Source organism: Neofelis nebulosa, chromosome 7, assembly GCF_028018385.1.
Source record: "Neofelis nebulosa isolate mNeoNeb1 chromosome 7, mNeoNeb1.pri, whole genome shotgun sequence".
NCBI lineage: Eukaryota > Metazoa > Chordata > Mammalia > Carnivora > Felidae > Neofelis > Neofelis nebulosa.
Genome location: NC_080788.1, coordinates 144,942,648 through 144,967,926, shown reverse-complemented (window position 1 = coordinate 144,967,926; position 25,279 = coordinate 144,942,648). Strand labels below are relative to the sequence as shown.

At 53.1% G+C, this 25,279-nt stretch overlaps 1 protein-coding gene across 4 annotated transcripts in view; it reads right to left on the bottom strand.

Moving 5' to 3' along the window:
* Positions 1–25,279, bottom strand: part of PPP2R5C (protein phosphatase 2 regulatory subunit B'gamma) — a 130,835-nt gene that overhangs the window by 9,791 nt on the left and 95,765 nt on the right. For all 4 annotated transcript variants that reach the window (XM_058740286.1, XM_058740288.1, XM_058740290.1 and 1 more), the window contains 10 exons: positions 23,701–23,811; positions 22,556–22,648; positions 22,340–22,470; positions 17,834–17,893; positions 15,726–15,834; positions 14,216–14,269; positions 8,725–8,895; positions 7,449–7,576; positions 4,903–5,004; positions 3,385–3,457 (listed from right to left, as the gene is read on the bottom strand). In XM_058740286.1, the coding sequence (XP_058596269.1) occupies positions 3,385–3,457; positions 4,903–5,004; positions 7,449–7,576; positions 8,725–8,895; positions 14,216–14,269; positions 15,726–15,834; positions 17,834–17,893; positions 22,340–22,470; positions 22,556–22,648; positions 23,701–23,811 (1,032 nt within the window). The remainder of the gene's footprint in view (positions 1–3,384; positions 3,458–4,902; positions 5,005–7,448; positions 7,577–8,724; positions 8,896–14,215; positions 14,270–15,725; positions 15,835–17,833; positions 17,894–22,339; positions 22,471–22,555; positions 22,649–23,700; positions 23,812–25,279) is intronic.

The window sequence follows — 25,279 nt, the reverse complement described above, 5'->3', positions numbered from 1 at the left end:
CTCCCCAGGGGTCTCCCTGCCTGGCCTCTGTTCACAGCACTGCTGGGCCCTCAGACACGGCCCTCCGCCCCACCATTCCTGTCAACCCAGCCTCGGCCACATACTTCTACGAGCCCCCAGGGCGGGCCCCTCCCAGTACCCCATCCTCCTGGCTGCCACAAAGAACTTTCTGGAATGCAAGTCTGACGACACCACTTCTCTCCTTAAGACACTAACACCTGCATCCATTTTGGGGATAAAATCGACATTTGTTCCATCTCCAGCTTCGTCCCTCGTCCAGACCAACCCAGCCGCTCCTCCATAGCCAACAGTCCACCTGTGCCGAACAACTCAGATTCCTGACTCTGCTCTCTCTGCCTCGAGGACCTTCCCCCAAATTCAGACTGGGGAGGTCCCCTTTGAGACTTCCCCTCCAAGGAGCTCAGCCCTCCTGCTGGGGACACCTCGGCCGTGGCCGTGCCACCGCCACAGGGTGTCTTTACGCGTCCCCGTCAGAGGCAGGAAGCAGACCTCCTGGCTTCCTCTCCAGCATCTCATGGGTTATAATCTGACCATCTGAAATGAATTCTCTTTGCTTCCATCTGGCTCCCCTCACAGATTCTAAGCTCCTTGAAGCTGTGTCCTGTTCTCGTCTTGGTATCTGGGGAATGTCCCGTGACTCAGGACACCCGGCTGGTGCCCATCTGCCAAGTGCAGTGGCTGCCTGGGCACAGCACCTCAGGGGCTCAGAGCAGCACGAGGAACCATGACTCTCACGAGGAGGCACAGGGGTTGCTTTTTAACCAGCATTTCAGCTTCTGGCTGCTCCGAGGGAAAAGCGGGGCGCACTCCATGTGGGAGTGGGAGAGCCGTGTGGGGCCCCTAGTTCTCTCTGGAGCTCAGGGCAAAGAGAGGTGGGAACAAGAATGCTACAGACTGGTCTCAGCAACAAAAGGGCCACACAGCGGCCACCGCAGGAGAGGACTCTTACGAGGAGTAAAAACCTCTGCTGAGGCTGGGGTCACGGCAGGGTGAAGGAACACACACGTCGCCCCGAGGGGCCCGTCTCTCAGAGGGAAGCAGGTGGCACCCGTTTTCACAGGAGTGCCTGTCTTCCTTGCACACGAATCCCGCCAAAGTCAGGCAGAAATAAGCAGTCACCTGTGACTTGGCCTCTTTGGCGGAGTCGGAAAACACATTTACGTTAGAAATCCTCAGTATTTCGTGACTTAAAAAAAACCTAAATGATGCGGGACATTAAGACCCCCCCCCAAAGGAGCCGCCGTAGACCCCCCCAGCCCAGGACAGATGGGGAGACCTCCAGATACAGGTCGGTGAGCAGACAGTGCCCCGCTGGGGATGCGCCCTAAAAAAGAAGCTATTGAATCGGTTCCTCAAAAAGGCAGATTTGAGATACAGAGCCAAAGCCTGAAAGACCCGACTGCTTTCATGGCGGAAACGGGAAGCAGGATGTTTCGTCCACTGGGTATTACCTTTTGTCGTTGCTGTTGCAGACAGCGAGCAGAGACTAGGATTTAGACAAGACGCCCTCTCTCTCAAGTGAGAATCAAGTCCCGAGGCCCCGCTTTTCAGCTCTGAGACATTAGCTCGTGAAGCATTTTCCTTTTGGAGACGCTGCATCGGGGACTGCTGCATGCAGATAGGACTCACGGGGCTCGGGTCACACATGGTTTCAACGGGGAGATGGTCAACACAGCGCCCAGAACGCCACATTCCCCGCAGGTGCAGCCCAGGGCGCTTACGGCGTCGCCTGCCCGGGACACAGCAGAGAGCGGCCCAGAGGAGGAAACGCGTCACGTAAGAAAACTCAGGAGAAGCTCAGGAAAAGGGAAACGAGAGCAATTTCTGTTTCGGAAGGCACACCTGTGACAGCACAGCAGCGAAACGAGGCCACGTTTGTCATACAGCCAACCCGCTCTTTTTCGTTTGTAACGTGAAAGCTTGATGCGGTTTCCCAGGAGATTATTTCTATTTTCCAGGCGACACAGCTAAAAATCAGCCTTTCTGATTGGTTTCAGGTGTGGGTTTTGGGTGCGTGTGTGGTGGGGTGTCTGGCGATCCTGACCGGGATGCCCGGCTGGCTGCCCTTCGCACGGGGCCGTCAGGCAGGGCCCCTCCACCTCCACCTCCACCGGCCCCGGATCTGGGCTTTCACGGTGTTGTGGAACAAACGTCAGTATTCCAGCCTCACGTTCAACATCCCTTCTGTTCCAGCAGGTGGACAGAGCAGTTCTGTGGCAGAGCACAGAATCGGTCGTGTCAGGGAAAGGCCGTGGGGGTAGCTCCAGGGCGGAAGGCAGGCCTCACTTAACGTCATTCGGCCTTCCTGAGGTGTAAGTCTCTCGAATGTGGTTTTATCAAAGGGAACACGATTGATACATTACATCAACACACACTTTTAGCTTCGTGATCACGTGCTGTTTTTTATGAGATGTCAGAGAGCCACAAATCCCGCACAACCGACTTAGTAAATGATTTACGCCCGCCTCTGGCCCAAGGAAACAGATGGCTTGGAACCTAGCTTCACCTCAACGAGCCTTTTAGGATTTTGAGGGTACCGAGGGGTTCTTGTCAGGTACAAGCTTTTGTGGGAGCCTGAGGACCGCCAGCGGGCTGTTACTGTGGTGGAGAGGCACACAGACGATCTTTAGGAAAGTGGCCCCGTGGTGACCAGGGGGCCCGCCCGTGAGGCAGTGCTCCAGTCACCCAGACCAGCGTGCGTAACACCAAAGACCACACAACCCAGAACCCCCAGCCGCCCTTGGAGCCCCAGGGCGGGCGCCGTGCGGGCCACCGCATCGCCTGCTCCGGGAGACACGCCGCGTGCGCGCACCTGCCAGAGCGCGCTGGAACCTTCTAGCGAGGACGGGAGAGAGGGTTAGTTGCTAACACGCAGACGTCAGGCAATTTTTAACGATTAAAAGGCTCAGCGTATAGGAACCTAGTTTTAGGAAAGAGGACACGGACATCGTACTTCATCGATTTCAAATCTATGTTCCTTTCTTTTGGACTGACTTCGATATTAAAAAGAAAGGGACGTATCGTTTTAGCTACAGCATCTATGACGTTGGTGAGGAGAAAGCAAATCATGATCTTGGCCCAAAATAGACGTTGTATCCCGGCTTTCTTTTTACCACAGTATATTGGTTAAGATTTAGATCTTATTGAAAAAGCAGAGGAAAAAAAGGTCAATTCTGTGGTAAAAATTTGGTGGGGCAAAATAAGTTACTTGTACGAAAGTTGAGAAGTATTTTTATTGCAGACATTTCCACATACAAGGTTAGTGAAGCCGACCCCCTCCCTGCCCATGATGCAGCCACATTCCTAGCTCATAAAAACATTCAAGAGATACCCTAGACATTTTCATGTTACTCTTTTTAGTACCTGGGGGTTTGCTTTGGCTAGATTTTCTATTTTAACCCACGCTTCTTCTCGTTCTTTCATTTTTAGCTTCTCTCTGAAAAATAGTAAAATGTCATTGGCATTAGAGAGAGGGATCACATTCAAGAGAGGAAACAATGACAAGGCCAGCAACACAATCACCTGCTTCCCTCTGTCACTTTCTGGTTTCTACTCCACATTCTTCACAGTGGTGATCACAATATAGGTTAACACGGAAAACGAAATGCAAAACACAAGCCAGACTTAGGGGAGAAGATTTAACAACTAGATGTGCTAGAATTTTAACACGTTGAGGCATGTGGGTTCTTAGGAAGACTTATACGAGTACATCTCAGGTCTCTGTCCTTCCTGGTTTCGCTGCTTCTCCAGAAGACCTATATAATTTTGAAGAAAAGCTCACAGAGCCATGAAAGGTGAGACCATTCCACAGCGTAAAGGCACTGAGGTTAAGAGCCGATGTCCCAACAAGGGCGGCTTTAAAAAGGAACGGTCTTCAGACCTGGTTCCTGTCAGATTCCCCCACCAGTGAGTCACATGACCTTTGGCAAATCACTTAACCACCTGGACCCAACTTTTTTTTTTTTTTTTTTTTTAAATCTGGAAAATGTGCTGCAAGATCCTTTTCAGAAAGCTAAGATACTTGCCCTCTGAAGAGCCGGTGGTGCATCTGAACACCGCGCTCAGCCGGGAGGGGGCCCGGGAGACGGCCTGTGCACGTGTGCCCGTGCGCCTTCCCTGCTCTGCGGACCCTCACCTCACACCCTGCACACGCCGTCCTCCTGTGTGTTTTGCTGTCTTCCCTCTCCACACTACCCACGAGGGCACGGATTTTTGTTTCGTGCCCTGTTGTGTTGCCGGAGCCTAAAACAGGGCCTGGCGTGCAGGTAAACATGTACATACTGTCTACAGAATGAATGCGACGGCTGTTCATAAATATCCTGTAATTTGAACTACACTCGTTCAACGTTTCTCTGTCTTAGCCAGCTTCTAGTGGCAGAGAAGCAAAGAATAAAGTCTGCCCAGAGCCCACGCCGGACTCTGACACCCTTCAAGCGTGAGAGTGGGGCCCTGGCTCTGTGAAGGACACAGGCCAGGCTCCAGAAGGGGCCCTATAAAGCTCTGTTGACACAGGCACTTGTTCTCTCGCAGAAATCTGATGGGACAGAATCCAAATTCCTGCCTTGTGAACCTAAAAAATCACTATACCTCACAGCCTTTACTTGTTCCCCGAGAAAAGCAAAAATTCTGAAAGTTAGGTCCGCACACACATTTTGCAGAGACAACTGAACTGGCAGCACGGGGCGGGGGGAGGGGAGCGGGGGACAGAGGAGTTCTCTGAAGATGAGCTAACACGACACATTTTCATTTGTTTTCCAAGTATGAGAGACTTGACTTTGCTTTAGAGACCTGATGAGCTTTTCCGGACAAACAACGGAAGAGGTCTATTCAGGACTGAGGAAAAAGCCCTCAAGGGAGCAGCTTTGGAAGGGGGCAACTTACTTCAGCTTCTCCGCTTTGAACTGCTGGGTACAGTCGTCAAACAGTTTCTGGTTCATCTCCATGAAGAGCTTCAGTGCGTTGTAGATCAGGCCGTGAATTGTCCTGTAAGCAGAACTTCCTGTTCAGGCTCCGAACACACTACCTGTCCCTCCACCCCTCCCCGCCTCGCCCTGCGCGGCCACAGCCCTCCTCCTCCCTGCTCGGCCTGAAGGCTCCCAGGCCTCCCAGCCCGTGCGGCGGCCACTCGGCCCCTCACGGAGCACCCGGCCCCGAGGCCTCTCGGTGCGGTGTCCTGGCTGACGGCGGCCAAAAACCACCTTCCTTGGAAACAGAATAAAAAAATGTTGAAACTTGAAAAAATACAGTTCAGGAGCGTCGAGGTGGCTCTGTCGGTTAAGCGTCCGACTCTTCATCTCGGCTCAGGTCCTGATCTCACCGTGTGGGAGTTTGAGCCCCGTGTCGGGCTCTGTGCTGGCAGCAGGGGCCTGCTTGGATTTTCTCTCTCTGTCCCTCCCCCACTCACGCCCTTTCTCTCTTAGAAACAAACATTTGGGAATGTATACGTAATTAAAACCCACTGGGATGTGTCGGGGACAATAACGGAAACCCTTTATTTCCCATAAACGTCAGTTTCCTTTTAATCCTATTAATTAAGAACAGAAAAGTTTTTAATCATGCCAAAACAGAGCTCTGGAAGACAGAATATAAAATTACCATAGGATAGCTTAATGGCACTTAACTTCCTGGCTCTGACACCCATGAGAGGGGGGAGGCCCCGCTGCTCTGAGACCCAGTGGGGTCCGAAGAGGACGCCAGTCCCCCTCGCCATCAGACGACAGCCACACCGCGGTGAGGTCAGCAGAACTGCCCTGGGACACCTGGGTGGCTGTTAGTTAAGCGTCCGACTTCCTTCGGCTCAGGTCATGATCTCACAGTTTGTGGGTTCGAGCCCCACATCGGGCCCTATGCTGGCAGCTCAGAGCCTGGAGCCTGTTTCAGAGTCTGTGTCTTCCTCTCTCTCTGCCCCTCCCCTGCTTGTGCTTTCTCTCTCTCTCTCAAAAATAATTAAAAAAAAGAAAAATTAAGACCAAAAAACCTCCCCAAACCAAGAACTGCCCAGCAGAGCCTGGTCAACCCACAGCGTCGTGAGCAACGGCAGAAAAACTTAAGCCTCAAACCGTGACCGCTGCTGCTGCTGCTTCTGTGGTTGTTGCAGGATTCACAGCTACTTCTTAACTCACTTCATGATACCCAACTCGCATTTGGAAACACCTGAAATAACCCTTCTTTCTTTGCAACCGGCAGGGCTTTGCAGCCGGTCAGCGGTCACTGCTGACTCTCCTGCCACACTAAATGATACACAGGGACGAGGGCTACGCTCCGTCACCTGCTGAGCGCAATGAGAAATGCACGTTACATAGAAAAGGTTGCTGAAAGTCGATATACTGAGGCGGGGTCTGCTGGGCCGCACACACCCAGGACCCGGTGGCTGGGGCTGCGACCCCTACAGCCGCGTGCCCACGGCGAACGTTCACCGGATACCTGTTAGGTGCCTGGGACCCTACATCTATCAGCCTCACCTCCACGAACTTCCGAGGAGGTGACGGTGGCTGCAAGTGCTTTCTGCACGTGAGCACTGATTTTCGGGATGAATCAACACAAACCACCGAGGCGGATGCCAACATTCTCTATTTCTCAGATGAGGAAACCATGGCCGAGCGAGAGGGGGCGAGGACGTGAGCCGGGACGGTGGGAGGGTGTGCGCGAGACCCTGCGAGCCGGACCGCCAGCTCGCGAGTGTGGCCCGACCGCCACCGGCCACCGCCCCGAGTCCCGCTCTCCTCGCCTGTAAACAAGGGGGCGGCACTGGGTATGGAGGCTCTGCCCCCTGCTTTCGGATCTGATTGAACGACTATCATATAGAAAAAGGGCAGAAAGGAGAGAAGGAGGCGACAGCAAAGCCCTGGGGGCCCGTAGTCACGTAAATGGTAAGTGACACGAGCACCAGTCGGGAACCCGCACTGACTGTTCCCTTTAAGGTGTCAGAAGACCGCTGCCCAGTGTCTCTATCCTTGCTAAAGGGGCAGGACAAGGGAGAGAGAAGCAAATCCGAGACTCCCGAGGTTGTGTTTCTAGTCCCTGCTCGGCCCTTGCACAGGCGGGTGGCTCGTGCTCTCTTGGAGGGGTCCCCAGAGAGTGTGGCCGAGGCTCGGGGTGGCCCCCGTGCTCCCGCGGGGACTGTGCCCCGTGAGGCTTCGCGGCCGCCTTCAGCTCCTTGGGAGGGGTCCCTACGGCGAGGCCAGGAAGGCACTGCCCCAACAAACCTGCCTCCGTGTTGGCGTGAAACGGGGGCGAGGAGGCGAAGACAAGGCCACAGATACGGTCCCGCTCCTACTTCACTGTGAGCCCAACAGACAAACAAACAAATCTACGTTTTGGTTTTTAACTGCTATCTCAGACTTAGATTTCGATCCCAATTGGGCTGAGGTATCAGCAAGATATGCAAAGTTTCCCAGGGCCCCGCGGGCGGCAGCCGGCTCGCTCACTTGTTCCAGTGGGTCTTGGAGTTGCGGTACAAGGACGGGAACATGATGGGAAGGATCTTGGCTGCGTTGTCGCTGATTAGACTCATGATGTACTCATTGTTCCAGTAATACAGCGCTCGCTCCGCCACCTGGAAGACGGAGGGCACAGCTGTTGTGACCATGGCGACAAACATCCAGCAATGCCCTCCCCACGACTCTGTGAACAGGCAACGAATTATACTGGGTTAGAGAATCATCTCCACAAACCCCAAATGCTCCAGACCGTAACCCTGAAGAGCCCTCAACCAAAGGGAGAGGACTTCTTGTACAGCAGGAAGACGGTCACTCTTTCCTCTACTCACTCAACACACACTTACGCCGGACGCTGGGCTACCGCTGAGGACACAGGTCAACCGCCTGCCTTCCTCACGCCTTCCGCCCACCCCTACCCAGCGCGGGGCTCTGAGGTGTCAGCAGTGAGCAGGGGGAGTGGAGCTTCCGTTCTGGGGGGGGAGACCAATGAGGGGAGAATGAATTTACTAGAAGGGGTATGTCGGGGGGCACGCAGCAGCTAGGAAGGGGACATGTGCGGGACAGAATGCATCTCCAGGAGGGCCCTGATGGAAGAAGGGCAGGTGTCAGGTGGTGCGGAGGGGGGGGTGCAGTGGCTGGAGGAGGGCCAGGAGGAGCCCAGCGGTGACAGCCAGTGAGCAAGGGCACGGGAACGGGGCGGGCATGTGGCCCCCCGTGGGCGGGGCCGCCTTGCTCACGTTGAGCTGGTGATACAGGCCAGTACGTCCAATGGAGGCAGACAGGCTAAGCACGGGCCCCGAGGACGACCTCGGAATGAGGCCCGGAAGGCTGCACAAGGGGCCGAGGAAAGCAGGATGTGATTGGGGTGCCCCTCAAACAGGATTGGGTGGGGGACAAAAGTCAGAACGTGTGTGTGTTGGAAACAAAGCGCTTGTGGGGGCCGAGTTTTATGTCACCTACAAGTGCCCACCCCTCAGCTGTGGACGCAGGGTTTTAAGCATTTGGGGCACACTGAACATAAAGACAGGTTCACAGAGGGGACAGGACTAATCACTCTTGGCGAGAAACATGTTTTCAGGGAGGGGGTCGAGATGCTGGGGTGCGTTTGACAGAATTAAGGTCCTAGCATCTTATTCTGAAGTACAGCTAGGCTGGCAGTTTACCTCCCAATTACACGAGAAGCCAAGTATGACCTGCGATACCCCGAAGCCTGTCACCTCCGACGCGGACGCGGACATGAGGCCCTTCCCCCCGCCCTGCGTACCTGGAAGTGTGGGCTGGACACACACTTGGCCAGCTGCCGGAAGAGGGGTTCCATGACCTTCACAAATTCCGATGGTTCGATTACGTCTAAGATCTCTTCTAACTCATTTAAGAACATGACTTCTTTCGGACTGTGCGTCTTTGGCCAGTATTTGAGAAGGGCCATCACCACCTACCGAAGAGACAACACACGGCGTGACGTCCGTGATGCCCGGCATCTGTGAGTTAAGAGTTCTGTTTTTCATGAGGGTGTCCCCCCCGCAAGCAGAGCATCACAAGAAGGTGCTGCTCTGTTCCTTCCAGAAGGAACAGCAATTCAGTAAATTAGCACTTTTTTTTTTTTATAATTAGAGAAACAGGTCAAACTTATTTGCTTAAGAAATGCAACTTTAACTTCTGTGACCCTCTCTCTTGGACCGCCACGGGAGTAGGTCCTTTTAGGAATAAAAAGGTTAAAAAACAAGCAGTTAGGAGGGTTGAGAGAGAAAGAACGATGGAGAAACAGGGAGCATATGAGCTCGTGTATTCGTTCGGTGCACAAGCGGCCAGTTCTGAGAGTGCTGGCGACACACATGTGTATGCACAATCCGTTTATCTCCAATCGATCTTTCACGCGTATTTATACGTAAACGTATGTACTACGTGTGCACACGTGGTGTTTCGACTGTCCTAACTAAACTGTGCTAAAATGTATCAAAGGAGAGAGACATACCAGCTCACGCCATGCAGGGCTACGGAGGGACCTGGGGTCGGGCCCTGCTGTCCCCTGTGTGCGTGACCAGTGACCTCGGGCCGGTAACTGCCTCCGGGCCGCGAGGACCTTGCATCTGAGTGCCGGCCCGCGGACAGCACGGCAGCGCGGCCTCAGATGGGACCCCGCCAGGGAGCATCTGTGCGGCCCGCCCCCTCGAGGCACGTTGAGCCGGATGGTGGCAGCTTCCTCGTTTGTGGGGACTGGACCTTGTGTTCCTTGCCCAAGTCAGACGGGTAGAAGGAGTTTCTGTGGGGCAACCTTTCTTCACCTCCCTCCTTTAGTTTCCAAATTTCCTCCTGCAACCACACCAGTAAAGATCGTCCACCCAAAATATCAGATTTGGCTTGGTGAGGATTAAGAATACGTATTTCTAGAGGCGAGCCACCTTAATTCTAAAATAGTACAAGGACCCACAACATTTGCACACAAGTACACGTGCACGCTTGCCCATGTACGACAGCAACCAGTCACTCTCAAGCAGCCCTTTGCCGGTCATGGCCATTTCGGGAACCGCTGTCCCAGCCCCCACCATCAGGACGGCCGTGAAAATCACTGCGAACGTCAGCCCGTCCGGGGCGGCTGGTGGCTTCCACTGGCTGTGCACACACCCCTGCAGAGCTCGGCAGGCCAGCTGCTCGCTACCGTGGCTAAAAACACGGCGGGCCTTCGAACAACGTCCGGCTAGGACAGCTCTGTTAATGCTTTTGGCATTCAGGCTCCTGGATAATCTTTTATGGTATTACATTTTATAAAACCCCCAAATTTATAAGAAAGTCCTCCTAGTTCTGAAGTCTGATCTAAACATTTACAGCATGATGATCTCTAAAAATAATTCCTTAAAAAAAAAAAAAATCGATGATTTGATGTTTTTTTTCTCCTACTTTTTGCTCAAAATCACTCAGTGAACATTTACTGAGCACCTGCTATCTACCAGCAGTCGGGGAGCCACTGTTAAGAACACGGCAGGTGTCACTCACTTCGCAAAGCCACTCTTCCTTGACATTTGTCAAATGGAGCTTTATTAGGAAAAATACAGTGATACCCGGGACACAGAACACACCTGGTTTAGCTACTCAATGTCTCTGGAAAAGGTGCTGTTTCTGGAATCAGAGCCCCACGCTGGACCTACTTTTCACACTACTGGGAACAACCTACGGCTGGTACCCATGGCTTTGGAGCCTGGCAGCACTTTGGCGAAGAGGGGCTTGCCTGGGAACGCTGATCTAGGCAAAAGTGGCTCTCTGCACGTCACGCGCTGAACTTTCCTTCGGAAACTCAACAGGCTGCCGCTCTCTGGACAGGGCTGGGGAGGGCAGGCGAGCCCGGGCGTGCACGCTAGTGGCTCTGGCCTGGTGCCTGGGGAGCCCCCTCCCCTGAATACCAGGGAAAAAGAGTTCCCGCCAGACCCTGTAGTAAAAGCCGAGTAGCCTAAAGCAACAGGTGCGTGAAAACGATTTTACTTCTGTCCACGATCTGCCGAGCTCCCGTTTTTACAACAGTGTACGTGTTCAACGTGCCCAGAAAGCTCTTCAGCACCGTACACAGTTTACAAGTAGAAAGATTAATTACAGACCTTTAACGGGAGCAACACAGGTCTTTTAAACGTATCATACTTTAAACATTCCTGACCTTGGCCGCACTAGCTTCAGGGGCGCCTTGGGTCCAGGACCCTGAGACCCATGTGTGTGCCGTGTCCTTCTTAGTGCTGCTGAGTGGACACGCTCCTTCACAAGGGTTTACCCGTTCTTTTTATTACCAACAAACTTTCAGTGCTGAAGTAAGACAGATCAGCCTTTGTATTTTTTATAATATGTGAATTTCAAAGGAAGGCGCTCACTAAGGCGAGGGTCTGAATGTTTTTTTTTTTTTTAATTTTTTTTTAACGTTTATTTATTTTTGGGACAGAGAGAGACAGAGCATGAACGGGGGAGGGCCAGAGAGAGAGGGAGACACAGAATCGGAAGCAGGCTCCAGGCTCCGAGCCGTCGGCCCGGAGCCCGACGCGGGGCTCGAACTCACGGGCCGCGAGACCGCGACCTGAGCCGAAGTCGGACGCCCGACCGACGGAGCCACCCAGGCGCCCCGGGTCTGAATGTTTTCAACGTGAAGAAAACTAAATCTGCTTTCTGTGGCCGAGAGACAGCATTATGTTGTGTGCGCTGTAGGAAATCCAGGAACGAAGTGATGCTGGGTGGCAATCCTGGGGCATGTGGGGGCCCGGAGCTTCTCTGTGCCCGAGATGTCAGGGCCCAACCGCAGCCAGCCCGCCGTCTGTCAGCTGCAGTCGAGGGCTCTCACTCCTGCGAGGTTCTACCAGCTCGCCCAGTGGGAACTAAACACGAGCCCTGTCAGCCTTCACCCTACTGTCGGGCGCAGGAGAACGGAGGCCTGCTGAAGCAGGACTGGGACCTGGGCTGCGATGGACCCGGCTGGGGTACCCCACACCAAAGGCCTGGCGTGGGGTAAACGCAGCCAAGACCGGGTGGATTCTTTAGTCCCCAGAGAGTATGAGAAACATACACAGTGAAGAGTCAGAAAAGGAAAAGGCATGTGTTAGAATCTGTTCCCATATTACTTTTTCCAGCAATGGTTCTCACCCTTCATTTTTTTAAATGTTTATTCTTTTTTGACAGAGAAAGAGAGAGAGCACAAACAGGGGAAGGGGCAGAGAAAGAAGGAGACACCGAATCTAAAGCAGGCTCCATGCTGTCAGCACAGAGCCCGACACGGGCCTTGAACTCACCAACTGTGAGACCATGATCTGAGCTGAAGTCGGACGCTCAACTGACTAAGCCACCCAGGCACCCCTGGTTCTCACCCTTTAGTCTGGAGACGTCCTTCAAACTCAGAGGAACTGAGCACAGGGCACCACTGGAGAAGAGGCTTTATCCCTGGTGCTTCCCAAGTTCTCTCTCAAGGCGGATACCCTAGTCTAAGTGGGGAAAACACTCCTGGTTTGACACTGAAGTCTGGTAAGTTTGATGCCTTTCCTTGGGGGCTTCCAGAATCCCAGAGCTGGGGCGGAGGCGTGCGGGGGCCCCGGGAAGGGGAGTTGGGCAGGCGTTGGGGGTGATGTCAAGGGCTTTTCCTGAGTTGGTGGGTGACACATGGTGTCCACGTTTGGAGTTTAGAAGCTCAGAAAAAGCAGAGATCAGGAGCCCGTGTAACTTGCAAACAGAGCATTAAGGATTCCTCGTGCATTTCCACTATAAAACACAGCCTCATGGGACCACTGTGAAAGACGGCCAAGGGGACAGAGAAGATGCCGGAATGATGACATTTGCCTTTTTTATTCCACCAGTAACTTTGAAAAGAATATTCAAACACTGAAACTGGCACTCAGTACTTCTTACTTTTGTTACTCAACGATAAAAAACAACCAGTTAATAAAAAATGGGCGGTGGATCTAAAGACGTTTGTCCAAGACCCACGGGTGGCCAACAGGCGCTTGAAGAGATGCCCAACGTCTCCAGTCAAGAGGGGAATGCAAGTCAAAAAGCCACCGAGAGACACCACCATGCACTCATTAGGTGCTAGAATAAAAGAAGGGACAAGTGACGACGGAGAAAGTGGGACCCTGAAACCCACGGCCACGTTCACAGCCACACGGCTCACATTATCACAAGGGATGGAAGCAAGCCCAGCGTCCACGGACAGAGGAGCAGATGAACACCACACAAGGGAGAAAGGGAGAGTGCACGGCCACACCCGGGGATGGAGTTCCGACACAGGCACGGCCTGCACGAGCCCTGAGGACGTCCTACGCGATGCCACCCATCTGAGGTGCCCTGAGGAGGCAAACTTGTAGAGACAGAGGCAGGTGAGAGGTCACCAGGGGGCGGGCAGGGGGGAAGCGCGAGTCGGTGTCCGGGGGGGAGGGGAGGGGGGGGACAGAGTTTCTGTCTGGGGCAATGTGATGACAAAGTTCTGGGAACAGTGGTGACAGCTGTGTGGCCCTGGGATGTAATTAATGCCCCTCGTGCACTGAAAATGGCAAATTTCATGTTGTATATGCTTCACCACGATTACAATAATCGATAGCATAATATACCAAAAAGCCACTGAATGGTACACTTTAAGTGGGTGAATTGTATGGCATGTGAATTATATCTCGATAAAGCTGTTAAAAAAAGCACATTCAGATGCTTAGCCTGGCACCCAACACACTCAACTTTGTTAATCTGGGCCACAACCGCTTTTCATTTCTAAGAAAGATCACACGCCAAGAAATTGGGAGATCTGAGCGCTCAGTGGCAGCAACCTGTCACGGTCGACTCAGCGAACACGAGTCGCTACCCTCGAAGGCGGAAGGAACTTCTCAGGCCGTAAGGCCCTTTGGCACAAGCGTTTCGAGAACTCACTGTGGGTGGTCCGACCAAAGCCGGTTACGAGCGCGGTTAGACCAAGAGCTCACACAGTCCGGCACGCGACCCAGCGACCACGACCACTCAAGCGTGTCGCGTTCGAAGGAGTCAAGCCCCGCACAGAGAGGACGGCAATCCGATCGCGTACAATAATCACCGCAGTAACGGAACTTGTAAGTAAAATGACGACAGTCTGAGAGCACACGGCACGTGCAGGAAATCGGTGCGTCTGTCGGCAGTGTGACTTGAGGTGAAAAGCGGTCTGGACGGCTCTGTGGCCCGCGGACCTACCTCGGTACCTACACTCAGGGAAGCCCGCACGTGACGCCACCGCCCACACGTGACGTCACTGCCCGGCCGGGGAAGGTACTCACCGGTTCGGTGAGGGTGCTGTCCTTCTCTAAGAACTGCACGACGCAGTACGCCAGCTGGAAAGGAGGAGAGGAAGCGTCAACCCCGTGCTGTGACCCGGCAATGCCGCGTCTCCCGCTGCCACGTGCTGCCCCCGTCCCTCCAGATGGCGCCCGCCGGGCGGGCACGGGCTCCCCTCCACAGGCCCTGCCGGGGCTCTGACGGGGACTGTCGGGGACCAGGTGCAGCAGAAAGCTAAACAAATCAGGAGACAGCCTTCTGGACTAACACCAACAGGTAAGCCCGGGGTTGATGGGGATTTTTCTCGTGGTCTTTTTGGAGACTGTAATGAACAAGTGACCTAAGAGCTGGGAAAAACCAAATTAAAATCCGCTTCCATCTTCAACCTCTGAACTATTAATCCCTCTTCTATAGAACAGTTAACAGGGGGCGCCCAGGAGGCTCAGTGGGCTGAGTGTCTGATTCTTGGTTTAGGCTCCCGTCATGATCTCACGGTTCGTGAGTTCGAGCCCCGTGTCCGGCTCTGCACTGACAGTGTGGGGCCTGCTGGGGATTCTCCCTCTCTCTTTCTCTCTGCCCCTCCTTCACTGTCCCTTGCTCTCTCTCAAAAATAAATAAACTTAATTAAAAAAAACAATCAACAGGACCACGATCTGGTTGGATATAAAGATACTATCATCAGTTAACAGCAAAGAGAAGAAAAAAAATGCCCCAAAGTAAAATACTTCCCAGGAAGCCGACGTCATTAGAATCAAGTCAAGAACAGGCTTTCTGTGATTCATCCCAAGCCGCTCCCAACGTGAGGGACAGAGGTGCCCACTGGCTGCCAGAGCCACTCAGAGCTGCTGGTGAACAGGCACGTGGCCTGTCCCCAACCCTCAGCACTTGTCTACACAGGATTCACAGGGGCAAAAGCGAAGGAAAAACCTCCTCTTCTGGCAAAGTGCAGCCAGCTAACCGGGTATCAACACTTACTGACCGAATTTTCAGTGAAACTGTAAGTAGACGTCTGCAAACTGTAAAAAGCCCACAGCTTAGTTAAAAAACTCACATTTTCGCAGGCCAGTTCACTGGCTGCAGAGAGATTTTTCCTTGAAGGAGCCAAATTTGATTGATTTATTTTTTAATGTTTGTTTTTGAGACAGAGAGAGAGAGAGAGAGAGAGAGCGAGAGAGAGAGAGAGAGCATGAGCTGGGGACGGACAGAGAGACTGAGACACAGAACCTGAAGCAGGCTCCGGGCTCCGAGCTGTCGGCACCGAGCCCGATGCGGGACTCGAACGCATGAACTGCGAGATCGTGACCTGAGCTGCAGTCGGACGCTCAACCGACTGAGCCACCCAGGCGCCCCCCTGTATCCTTTCAATTATCACCAGAAACGACACCTGCAAGGCGACGTGAGCGCACCCCCAGGGAACGGCTGGGGTTCTGTGTCCGAGCTCACTGCCGCTCACGTGGAGACACCCCGCTAGTGCACGCCCCCACCGACATAATGCTGCCGAGCACCCCTTACCTGTGGATGGTAGACGCTCAGAGATTTCACTTTGTGCAAAGGTAGCAACACCTTCAATAAGAAAATCTTGTGCTCTTCTTTTAGTGGTAAGGCAAATCCATTAATTATGCTGCGAAAACAGAATGTATTCCAAGTCTGAATACTCACAAATTCCAGGTTAAAAAAAAAGCCTTGACTTTCAGCACAACTATCAGTAAGCGAAATGTAGGTTTCACAAAAGAGGCGGACATTAGCAGAAATTAAAAAGAAAATGAAATACCTTCCAAGAAGCATAGTCATTTTTATCTTCGTTAGTAACTAGAAGATAATTCTAAAATTCTGGTTTGCGGGGCGTTACCCAGAACAGGAGTCCCTGGGGGCGACACTGGCTTCTTTCGACAGGCCTGGAGGCCGGGCAGCTCAGGTGGGACTCCAGCTCCACCGCTGGCACCTTCCCTTGGCCTTCACCCACCTTTAGGAAGTCACGCTTCCCCCGAGAAATTCGGGTTCATTACCCTAATGCTGACAGAAGTGAGTCTGTGTGTGCAGAATGGGAGCTGGTTAAGAATCAGCCAGAAAGCTGCTCCCTCCTGCAGAGAAAGGGGGTCTTGTTCCTAGTCTTTAAACTGAAGTTTTGGGGGTGCCTGGGTGGCTCAGTCGGTTAAGCGTCCGACTTCAGCTCAGGTCACGATCTCGCGGTTCGTGAGTTCAAGCCCCGCGTCGGGCTCTGTGCTGACGGCTCAGAGCCTGGAGCCTGTTTCAGATTCTGTGTCTCCCTCTCTCTCTGACCCTCCCCTGTTCATGCTCTGTCTCTGTCTCAAAAATAAATAAACTTAAAAAAAATAAACTGAAGTTTTGGTCTCTGGTGTCAAGTAGCTTATCTACTGGTGCCCAGTTGGGCAAGCAGGCTTCGTTATTTACTATTTATCTGGTTTTATTATTAGGGAAGCACAGACACGTGGTAGGGCCACAGAGCAGTCAAGCGAGTTCTAGATTGTTCCGTGCCATCCAGGAGGCAGGGTCTGTCTGAAGAGGGCATTAGCGACGACCTGCTCCTTCACATGGGGGAGGCCCATAAGACCAAACAGCTCTTCCAGGGGGATAACATCAGCGATCCCAGCTGCCGGGAGCGTGGAGGCCTGTGTGCACGCCGTGCCCGGCCGCGCTGGACACCTCACACAGCACGCCATCCTCGCGACAGCCCTGTGAGGGGATCATCCCCCACCTTGCTAAGGAAACGGCAGCTGAGAGTGGTTAAGGGAGGTCGTACAACTAGGAAGGGCCCCTGGACCGCTCGCTACGCTCTCCTGAGCGAGAGAAACCCGCCCAGTGTGCTGATGCAGGTCAACGCAGAATTCTCCACGAGGACTGACGGTTTTTTCAAGTTAGATCTAAAATAGCGAGCACCGTCTTCTCAGTGCGACTGGAGCACCGTCTTCTCAGTGCACTGGAGCACAGATCGACTGGAAGCTGACAGTGTTCCCTGAGACAGGTTTCTTGTGTTCCGAAGGCTTTGGGGATCATCAGATTAAACACAAGCGCAGAGGACCCCTCCCCACGGGACCTTCAGCTGCTAATGCAGCTGAGTCCCCAGGGAAGGTGCCGGGAGAGCACTTCCAAGTTTATTTGGCTGTGGAACCCCAGGGCACTCTCTTTGGGAAACAGTGGGTTGGAGGTCTGATATAAAATCTATAGGCCACTGATGAAAAAAAAAAATGGTAGCAAGCAAGAATTCTACTTGGGTGAAGACGGTGAAATTTTTGAAACGTTAATGTTACAAGTGTACATATGAAAAATTTATAAAATGAAAGCAATTAGAAATATTAGCATTTACTCAATACCCCCAAGGTATATAATAAATGATCCGTTCTAAATGTCAAAACATAAACCCTCTTAGCCATCTTCAAGGAGGTATGTGGAACAGAATCTGTGCACGGAGCCGTGTACACAAGAAGGCTTCTTGTCTGGGGGGCTCTAACCCAAGACCTCACCCACCCCTTCCATCAAGCGAGGTCTCGGTTCCTTTGGAAACGGTTTCAATTGCCTCGCTCTGGAGAGGGCTGCTCGACTCCGTGAACTGGATCATTCTGGAATAAATTCCACGTCACTGCCAGGAGCACAGCACTCACCTCCCCAGGATTTCCAGTAATTCTGCTATGCCGTTGTGATGCTCTGTTTCATAAATAAACCTAGAAAAAGCAGTTTGCCATTTAGAATGAGACACCGAGGCAATAGCTGGAAAGACCACAATCCTCCGAACGAGGAAATGATGCACTTGGGGGGAGTGTCACACAGATGCCTGGTGCCAGGCACGCCTCCTGGAAAAGTGTCCTGGGGGCGGCTCACCCTTCCCGACGCGACTGCTCAATTTCCGCCCCCAACATTTTATTTTGGGAGTTTTCAATCACAGAAAAAGGTCAAAAGGTCTGTGCTGTGAGCACTCGCCTTCCAGCCACCCGTGTGTGACAATGAGCCACTGCTGTCCTCCTGACCATGCGTACATCCCTCTCCGTCCCTTAGCCTGATTTCTTTGCTTCGTGCCAGCCTGACTTGACGCCTTGCTCAATTTTAAAGCCTCTGAGAGTTAGGCCAGTCTGTGCAAGGGCAGAAGCTCCTTCCTTCCCACTGGGCCGTCTCACCTATGTCCTCACAGACACCCTGCTCGGCCCCCACGCTGCTCCAAGCACCACCTTCTGGAACCCTGATGTGGGCAGCTGATCTGCGTCCTCTGAGAAGCCTCTCCTGCTGTGCCCACATCAGCCTGAGGACAGGCGAGGACTTTTTGTCACCATGTCCCTGGTGCTAGAGCATCTGTCCCATGCCTGGAACACGTGCGGTAAAAGGCTGGGGACACTAAGGAGGGCAACGTGTCCCCACCGCCAGAGGATTTCCCCAGAAGCCAGGAGCTCACTCCTGCCCACGCCTCGCCGTGCGCCTGTGTGGTAGGAGTGGTGTCTGACAAAGGTTTCTGCCTCTCACTCGACAATCAAGTTTAGAGGCAGCTCCAAGCCTAAGAGTTTGTGATGATTACAGAAACCTGACTCTGAAATCTCGTCCTTGTTGGAAACAAGCGGAACGGGGCTGTCAAAGTAAAGAACAGGTCAGATACCCACAAGACGTGAGAGATTTCCAGGGGGTGGAAGATTTCTACGTTTTCGAACGACCAGGATTCTTCAAGGCTGTGGGGCCTGACCGGGGCCCTGCGGGAGGTTAAACGGCATGGAAGGGAAGGCAGGGCGAGCGCGGGGGTCTGGGAACTGGAGCTGGGTGGGCCGCAGGTGGGCAAGGGGTTCACGTGGCGGTGGGGGTGAGCGCCTCACGCAGGCTGGCGGCGGCACCTGAGCAGAGAACCATGGTGCCACGGACACGAGTGTGGCCACAGCACCGAGGTGAGGTGGGGAGTTACCCAGACGGCCCGGGGCGACCTGGGTGGCAGGAAACGGGCACTGCGGTCATATTGCAGGTGACGCGTTCGAGCCGCTGCTGGACACGTCCCTCATGTCCCCTCCCTCCCCCTACCTGCCTAGAGACTGGAGGATGTCCCCAGGGAGTCCTGCCCTCCGTGGTGCATGTCCACGGACAAGCACTTTAATTTACAGAACTCGACCGGATGCTCCCTTGTTTTGCTTGTTTTCTGGGTTTACAGGTGCCACGTCGTAGCTTTGTAGGAAGTGCAGCCACGACACCTGAGCGCCCTCGTCGGCGAGCTGGGGGCTGGGGGAGCAGTGGGCTGCACCAGGTGCCCAGAGACCCCGGAGCTGAGCTCTGGGCCTTGGGAAGAGGGGCCGAACCCTCAGAGTCGCGCGGGATCCAGCCACACTGGCCGACACGCATGAACAAGGATGGCCTTCAGCTACAATCCGTTTTGTTCTCCTGAGTCAACATTACTATATTCTTACTGATAAAGCCTTTGTTGCTAATTATTTTAACCTGAACTGAAGGAGGTATAAAAACGAGAAAATTAGTACAATTCTCCTTCTTATTCTTCCAGACAGGAAAGAGAGGAAGTTGCAGATGGGAAGAAAGCCATAAAGATGCACGCGGAACAGGCCAGCGTTTCTCACTTGTCCAACTAAAAAGGAATCAGGACTCTCTAGAAGCTGAGCCAGAACCTGCTTATCAGAGACCGTCTCCGAAACGGACCTTTCCCCCTGCAGGACGTGCTCTGAGCCGCACACGAACAGGTGGGACCTGTCCCCCTCTCTGTGCATCTGTCGTCCTGTGAGTTGGTCAGATCGACACAGAAGGCAGGGTGAATGTGCTTCACTTCCTGGCCGAGCCTCGCAGAGGCTTCTTCCTTCCTGGAGGCCGGCTGCAGCCCTGCCCCGAGCCACCCGGACCGGCCAGCCCACCGCAGGCCGTGTGCAGCACCAGACCTGCCCACGGGGCCCAGTTCCGATTACAGAACTGTGAGAAGTAATAAATAAATTAAAAAAAAATATGATAGTTACAGAGAAGACAGCTGAAACACAAAGGTGCCACACTCTAGCACAGAGCACTCAGAATTGAATTATGTGCAATAACTTTGGAATAGTAATCTATTTAAATATTTTATTTATTATATTGAGGTTCTTTAAGGTATGAGACCTTTTTAAAAAAATTTTTTTTTTTTACATTTATTTATTTTTGACAGAGATAGAGAGAGAGACAGAGCACAAGTGGGGGAGGGGCAGAGGGAGAAGGAGACGCAGAATCTGAAGCACACTCCAGGCTCCGAGCTGTCAGCACAGACCGCGACGTGGGGCCTGAACCCACAAACCGTGAGACTGTGACCCGAGCCGAAGTCGGACGCCCAACCGACCGAGCCCCCCAGGTGCCCCGTGGTATGAGACCTTTTAACACAAGTGTTGATTTGTGATTCTGCTATCTGAACAAAACCTATGTTTTAAAGAAAAAACCTCACTTTAGGTGGACCTTTAATTTTAGGCCTAAAAGATCAGAATTTAAACTGTCCCTGTTCGTCGTTGTTTAAACAATGTACGTAACATCTTGATAGATAAGTACATCAGCCACACAATGATCCTGTTCAAGAGGAAGCATGATGCCAAGAAACGTGAGCTGGGAACGTGACATTTAGGAATCGCAATGGCATTCTCCGACCGCAGTCGGTGCCGGTCCTGGGATGTAGGGACCTTGGAAGAAGCTCAAAGGAAGACCACGCACACCAGGAGCTCTGACACCGGACTGTCGTATCAAGTGTGAAGAGACAGCCGCAGACCCCGGTGACCACGGGAGGGTGGGGTGGGGGCACACCAGGGCCGGGCTGGGCACGGGACAGGGACGGGCCCTGGAATCCCCAGAGGCTGCTGTTCTCCACGGTGGGTTCTCACTTCCCACATCCAGTGTCTCCATGTGTCTCAGGGCCCCTCTCCTTCTCCCTTGCTGGGTCAGGGTGTCTAAGAAGGGACCCGCCGTCCTCTGTGGCGCTCCGGGCAAGGGCCTGTACGTCACCTTCACTCTGGCACTGTGGCCAGACTGTGTGAAACCTGCCTGCTTTCTTACCTCACAGAGGGGCCTGCCCACGGAGCCTGTCACCGCTAGGATTTGTCACCACTGGGACCCGTCCTGGAGTCAGGGACGCCCAAAGTCTTAGAATACACCACTCATTCAGTAAGCTTTCCAGGGATGGGTAAGAAACCACATTAACTCTCTCATCCATCAACATTCATCTGATGCCACCACGGGCCGGGCGTGAAGCTGGCCCTGAAAGCGTGCGGTGTTCGGCCCACACACCCCCTGCCTGTGGGGAGGCCTGTCGGCCAAGCCAGGGGCTGCGGTGCGTCCTGGTGAGGGGCTGTGTCCGGAGGCCTTGGGAGGCTGTGGAGAAGGGTAGGTGGAAAGAATGTTCCAGGAGGGTCAACAAAGGCCGCCGAGGCGCCAGTGTGGAAGGAGCCGGAGGTGAGCAGAGACACAAATGAGGAGGATGGAAGGGCGGCCTGGAGACGCACACGGGCCTCGCCCGGGGCTCATGCCCAATCACCAGTGGCCCGTGTGACTCAGGCAGCAGCAGAAACACGGGGATGTCGGCAGGCAGGTGGAGGGGTGTTCAGACGGTAAGAACGAACAAGAGGCGGGGGCCAGGGTGGGGGTGGGACTTGCAATGTCATGGAACATTCTTTCAAGAGCCGCGGGAGTGTGCCCTCCCCCAGGTAAACCCAGGCAGGGCAGCCTCTGTGGTCATGCAGGCCTAGGGACGGCCGGGCCCACCTGCACCTGCCGTGGCCAGCAGTGCCCCTCCTGCCCCGGGTACACGCGGGTCCCCAGGCCTCTGGTACAATTCTCCATCTTATGAGTTTCTAAGGATCCCTGCTTTACTCCTCACTCCTGCTTCTCCGAGATGCACGGGGAGGGTGGAGTAACACACAGGCAGAAGGACGGACCGTTGGCTCTGGACAGGTTCTGGACGGACCCGCACCCAGGTAAGTGGAAACAGAAACACAGGAAGGCCGAGTGGGGAGGTGCTGGGGGTGGGTGAGGGAGGGGAGCAGGCAGAGAAGGAGGGGTGGGGGGGGCAAGGGAGGCCGCCCCCACTCCCCAGTCACCTGCCAAACGGAAGGATGGGGTGAGGGGAGCATTAGGTGTGGATGAGAGCATCATCATGCAAAAAGAGAGCTGTTACCCACACGTCGACTTACCTATAAAATATATTATTTATCTGTTTTCTGATGTAAGCTCTTAAGCCTAAGAATTTTCCATAGATTCTGTGAAGGGTAGTTTTAAGAAAGTCTCTCTCTCGAGGATCTTCACTGTCAAAGAGCTCTAAAAGCTTCAAGAAGAAAAAGACACTTAGTGGCTCAGGATTCCCGCTCGGGAGATTACAGCTTTTGTAGTTTCAGCTAATTTGTACCTACCTGCAATACAAATTTCTGATCAATATATTTCTTCGCTATATTAGGTTGGAAATCTGGAGACTCTAAAAATCTTAAGAAAAATTCATAAACAAGCTAGAAGGAAAAAAAAACAACAATGAATCAAATAACATGGTATTTTATGAGATGGAGATCAAAGACACCCATGAGTTGAATATCTGCCTGAAAATATTAGCCTTAAAAAATAAAGCCACATTATCTACAGAATTAATGCCAAATTACATGGTTTAATCAAGTTATAACTGACGATAGTAATTATTTTATTTAGCTAAGAACCACAGACTATACCCTTAAGCGGCATTTAAGCAAAATGGTACCCATGGCCGATGTCACCAATGCTTAACCGACGCTGGTCAGAGACCACAGTGCGTAGCAGCCACAGCCGGTGGGATCTACATCCTGCCACCTACACGTGTCCTGGGCAGAGCCGGATGGACTGGAAGCTGGGACGGCTTGGCGAGCGGGTCCCAGACGCAGTCACCCACGGCTGGGAGGTCCGTCCCCTGCATCAGAGGGTTGCCTGCTGTTGTGGTTACACTGCAACCCCACCTGCCTTGGCGGGATGTTCTGCCACCGAGACAGCCCCCCTTTGTGATCTGTTCCCCATCTAGCTCGTTCCCAGCTTCCACCTTTCCGTCTCCCTTCCTGCGGACGACCCAGACCCTGACCTGGCACACGGACTGCACACACTCTGCTCGTGCTGGGCTCCGTGCCTTCTCAGGCGTCCAGCCTCATCAACGACCAACTTTTTGCCTTACAAATGTGTTAGAAAAAGGTGTCAGTCAGCGGGTGAGCTCTGGGGTGCGCTGAATCTAGGCACCGTAAACAGGAAGTATCTGCAAAGGGCTTCAATTCCATGGCTATCAACCAAGCAGTCATTTCCACTGCAGACATACAGACAACTCCGTATCTTTGTAGTTGGGGTAAAGTGTTCAAACAAACAAAAACGCCATTCGATGTTCTCACTTCTGCTGAAATGCCTTCCTTGTATGCACAGGTTTACAAATCACAGGGCCACCAGCTGGGGTGAAGCCTTAGGGCCAGTGCACTTGCTTTAGAGGAAAACCTCACAGACACACACATTCAACTCCTGCCCTGGTTTCAGGGGCGCTCCCAGAGTTCAGTACCTGTAGATGAGGCCAGGCCGCCTCTAACGTTGGCTCGTCCTCCTCGGGGTCAAATTCTGCTCCCGTAGGATTGGAGGAAGGTGGTAACGTTCGAAACATGTTAACTGCAAACTGAAATCCACATATTCTAGAATTATAACCAGGGCATTAAAAATATTTACAGATAACAGTTGAAAGAACATTTACAGAAAACATTAAAAAAACATTTACAGAAAAATATTTAATTCTTTTTTTTTTTTTTTTAATTTTTTTTTTCAACGTTTTTTATTTATTTTTGGGACAGAGAGAGACAGAGCATGAACGGGGGAGGGGCAGAGAGAGAGGGAGACACAGAAGCGGAAACAGGCTCCAGGCTCCGAGCCATCAGCCCAGAGCCCGACGCGGGGCTCGAACTCACGGACCGCGAGATCGTGACCTGGCTGAAGTCGGACGCTTAACCGACTGCGCCACCCAGGCGCCCCGAAAAATATTTAATTCTAACAATTGCTGCTTCCGGTGGTGGTTGGGCTCGTCCTTATTCTCAAGATCGAGAAGCAGTGTGGATCCCCAACAAGATTTTGGGTCAAAACTGCAGCAGGAAACGTGGCCGTGGACAGGTGGCCACACCGAGACTCCTGCCTCACTCTGAGCCGCCAAACTCATGGACAGCTACCACCAACCGGTGCCGGTGGGCAGTGGGGAGGTCAAGGTCTCCACCGTGGGTGCAAAGCGAGGAGGCAGGCATCGTGCTGGGAAGGAAGGGTGAGATTATGAAGGGAACAGCGGAGACTGAACGACGGGGACTGAACGACCGGCAATGGAGTGCCAGGCCCTCGTGTGAGCCTGCCCCAGGGGGCCCCTGCGATCCACAGAGGACAGCCAGCAGAGGGCCCAGGGCTACACGGTCATGATCTTACTCTGTGTGGACTCACCAAGAAATGACTTGAGAAGAGATTTCTCTGGAGTTTGAATGAACCCCTCATGCAACTCGCTGCCTGTTTTTCTTTATATTGTCCTTTACCACGGACTCCCACCCCCGCTCCGTTTATTTCCAGCTTCATAAAAGTCAGTGTTTTACGACAGACGTTTCTACATGAAGTCTAGAATTCTCTGGAGCACAGGTACACTTTAATGCCCACATGGTTAATCTCTAAATTAAGCACAACGTACACGGACAAATCGGTGATATAAAATGTTTGGTTTTTCTGTATCATCGATTTATAACCCACTCTTTCTTTATAGTAATTTAGATACGATTAGTTACCTTACGGAATCTCTGAACCCGCCATATGCTGGTTACAGAACCGGGCTCCGGCGACTGGCTCTCTCAGACGAGCAGAGCAAGACCTCTGCCCCTCCCCACCCCTCAAAGCACAAAATCCAAACACCGGCCACACAAGGTTAAGACCCAGCTCCATGACGGCGTGCAGGACGTCCTTGTGGACAGTCCAGGGCAAGCTTGCCGTCCAGGCATCCAGTCTCAGAGAGACGGAGCTAAAACCCCAGGTCATCCGCTGTGCTTCCTCCCGTCTTTACTGTACTGGGCCTGAACTCTGAGCCTTATCATCATGTTTCGTGAAGGAAAACACCCCCTCTTCAA